This window comes from Notothenia coriiceps, unplaced genomic scaffold (assembly GCF_000735185.1).
Source record: "Notothenia coriiceps isolate Sejong01 unplaced genomic scaffold, NC01 NC01_scaffold00029783, whole genome shotgun sequence".
NCBI classification, from domain to species: domain Eukaryota; kingdom Metazoa; phylum Chordata; class Actinopteri; order Perciformes; family Nototheniidae; genus Notothenia; species Notothenia coriiceps.
Genome location: NW_011362484.1, coordinates 1 through 2694, shown reverse-complemented (window position 1 = coordinate 2694; position 2694 = coordinate 1). Strand labels below are relative to the sequence as shown.

General features: G+C 41.1%; 1 protein-coding gene across 1 annotated transcript; it reads right to left on the bottom strand.

Annotated features, from left to right (window-relative positions):
- Positions 1-640: 640 nt before the first annotated feature.
- LOC104959050 (nebulin-like) lies at positions 641-1788 on the bottom strand. Its single transcript, XM_010786902.1, has 4 exons — positions 1588-1788; positions 1367-1471; positions 1147-1254; positions 641-1057 (listed from the first exon to the last, which is right to left on the bottom strand). The coding sequence occupies exons 1-4, from the start codon at positions 1780-1782 to the stop codon at positions 641-643; spliced, it is 825 nt and encodes a 274-aa protein (XP_010785204.1). The 5' UTR covers positions 1783-1788.
- Between the last annotated feature and the right edge of the window lie 906 nt (positions 1789-2694).

The window sequence follows — 2694 nt, the reverse complement described above, 5'->3', positions numbered from 1 at the left end:
ATTAGTCCATTGCTTACTTTTCACTTGAATTAAGACTAGAATAGAGAAACAAAACATATACCACAGTCCAATTTCACTTTAAGGTGGGTAGGTCATTTTGGAGAAACCAGCTGGCTAGAATTTGAAAATACACAACCGGACAAAATCTGCCACTTCCTTTCAGAGCCCCTCCTCTAACACACACGAACGCACACATGACCAATGAGGGCACGAGGTAAGTTTGTGCACAGATGGAAGGCTGACAGGCAGGTAGGCCATCCAGTTACTTTAGCCGGGCCGGCTCAGATGATTGGTCGTGCTTTTTACAGCGCCACGGCTTCCACAGATGATATATTTTAATGGATTTTGTGTCAAAGCACTTCAGATATTCATTGCTATCGGGATGTTAAGAGCATTCCATGGAATCTAACAACAAGTGTATCTCAAGCCGGTTTCTCAAACTTACCTACCCTACCTTTAATGTGTGCATATGTATAAATGTGTCTTTTGCTTGTGTATATAGGTATATACATATTTGCATACATATTTTTAAATATATTGGTTTTTGTATTCGGGATTGTGGGAAACGGTATTTCGATCTCTCTGTCTGTGCACACAAACTGAAAGTTCGACAATAAAGTTGACTTTGACTTGAATTCGCTTATTGCTTTTCTGTTTCCAGCGTCACACAGATGCATGCTGCGTTTAAGTGTTTTTCAAAGACTTGGACATCTACATACAGTATGCGTAAAAAGTGAGAACATACATCACTCTGAATCTCCATCATGTTGCGGCAGCGCTGCACGTTCAAGTTGTCGGGCAGGAGCAAGTAGCCGTTAGGGATCTTCCTGTATCCGGTGAAGGTCTGAACCTTTGAAGCATGCTTGGCCTGGGTCAAACTCATCATGTCCACTGGGGAGTGATACTTCAGCTTGGCCTTGTGGTAGTCCTTCTTGTAGTTCTTCTCACTCTGCATCTTAGCCACCTTCATGTAGTGGACCAGCAGGGGATCGTCCTCGATGCTGCGGAAACCAACATGGTGGCCCTTTGCCTTCTCATAAGCCAGCTTGTACTTGTACTGTAAAACAAAAAGACGACCGTTAGGTACGAAAAGCATTATCGGATTCGGTAACGATTCAGACGTTTCATTATCGGCATGCTACTTACATCACTGGCGATTTTAGTGGACTGTTTTGCTGCAATAACGGAAATGGCATCTTGCTTCACGTGATGTCCTTTGAGCAGATCTTGGCGATGAGCATGGGTGTAGCAATTCTAAATAAATGAATGAATGAAGTGTTATATCACAGGATAAAAAAGTCATTTCTAGATATATTTTACACATGCACAAATGCTGGAAAATACTAAATAAGAATGTGCGAGTCACCTTGCTGATGTTGACAGCATTGTATCTGGCTTGCATCAGTTCAGGGACGTCAGCAGGGAGATGGTAAGTGTGCACAAACTTCTCTCCACTGGCCTTATACTCTTTCTGCAAAAAGACAACAAAGACATCGGTTTGTCTGTTATTAAAGGGAATGGAAAGACTGAAACCATGTGATTTGCTTTCTAGCAAGACAAGAAGTTATTGTTTTTGCTCCTTCTCACCATGTTCATGATCTTGGTGTTGGACTTGGCCAGCATCATGTTCATGGAGTCGCTGAGACTGGAGAACTTGAAGGTGTCCGGGTTCTGGCGGTACTTTGACTCATTGATCGCTGCTCCTGCCACCTTAGCTCTTTCCACGTCCACAGAACCAATGGGAATCCAGCCGCTTCCCTTCACTGAAGTCTCATAGTCCATTTTATAGTTAACCTGGAAAGTAATAAGACATGGGAATAATGCAAAATATCTGACCTGAGAAAGACCAACTTTGAGCCAGGAGACTAACTATTTATCCTTACAGTATGTGTTGCTATTACATGTTGGAAAGGTTACTTTAAAAGTTATATATCACTATTTCACATACTTCAAAGTAATGTAACTGATCAAATGTGATCCCTTTATTCTGTTAAATGTTTTAAACTGGGCAATGAAGTGGATAAGTAAAACATTTGTTACTTTAACCAAACCTTTATAATTAGTCCATTGCTTACTTTTCACTTGAATTAAGACTAAAATAGTGAAACAAAACATATGCCATTTGTCCAATTTCACTATTAAAGGTGGGGTAGGTCATTTTGGAGAAACCAGCTGGCTAGAATTTGAAAATACACAACCGGAAAAAATCTGCCACTTCCTTACAGAGCCCCTCCTCCAGCACACACGAAGGCACACATGATCAATGAGGGCACGAGATAAGTTTGTGCACAGATGGAAGGCTGACAGGCAGGTAGGCCATCCAGTTACTTTAGCCGGGCCGGCTCAGATGATTGGTCGTGCTTTTTACAGCGCCACGGCTTCCACAGATGATATATTTTAATGGATTTTGTGTCAAAGCACTTCAGATATTCATTGCTATCGGGATGTTAAGAGCATTCCATGGAATCTAACAAAAAGTGTATCTCGAGCCGGTTTCTCAAACTTACCTACCCCACCTTTTAATGCGTGCATATGTATAAATGTGTCTTTTGCTTGTGTATATAGGTATATACATATTTGCATACATAATTTTAAATATATTGGTTTTTGTATTCGGGATTGTGGGAAACGGTATTTCGATCTCTCTGTCTGTGCACACAAACTGAAAGTTCGACAATAAAGTTGACTTTGACT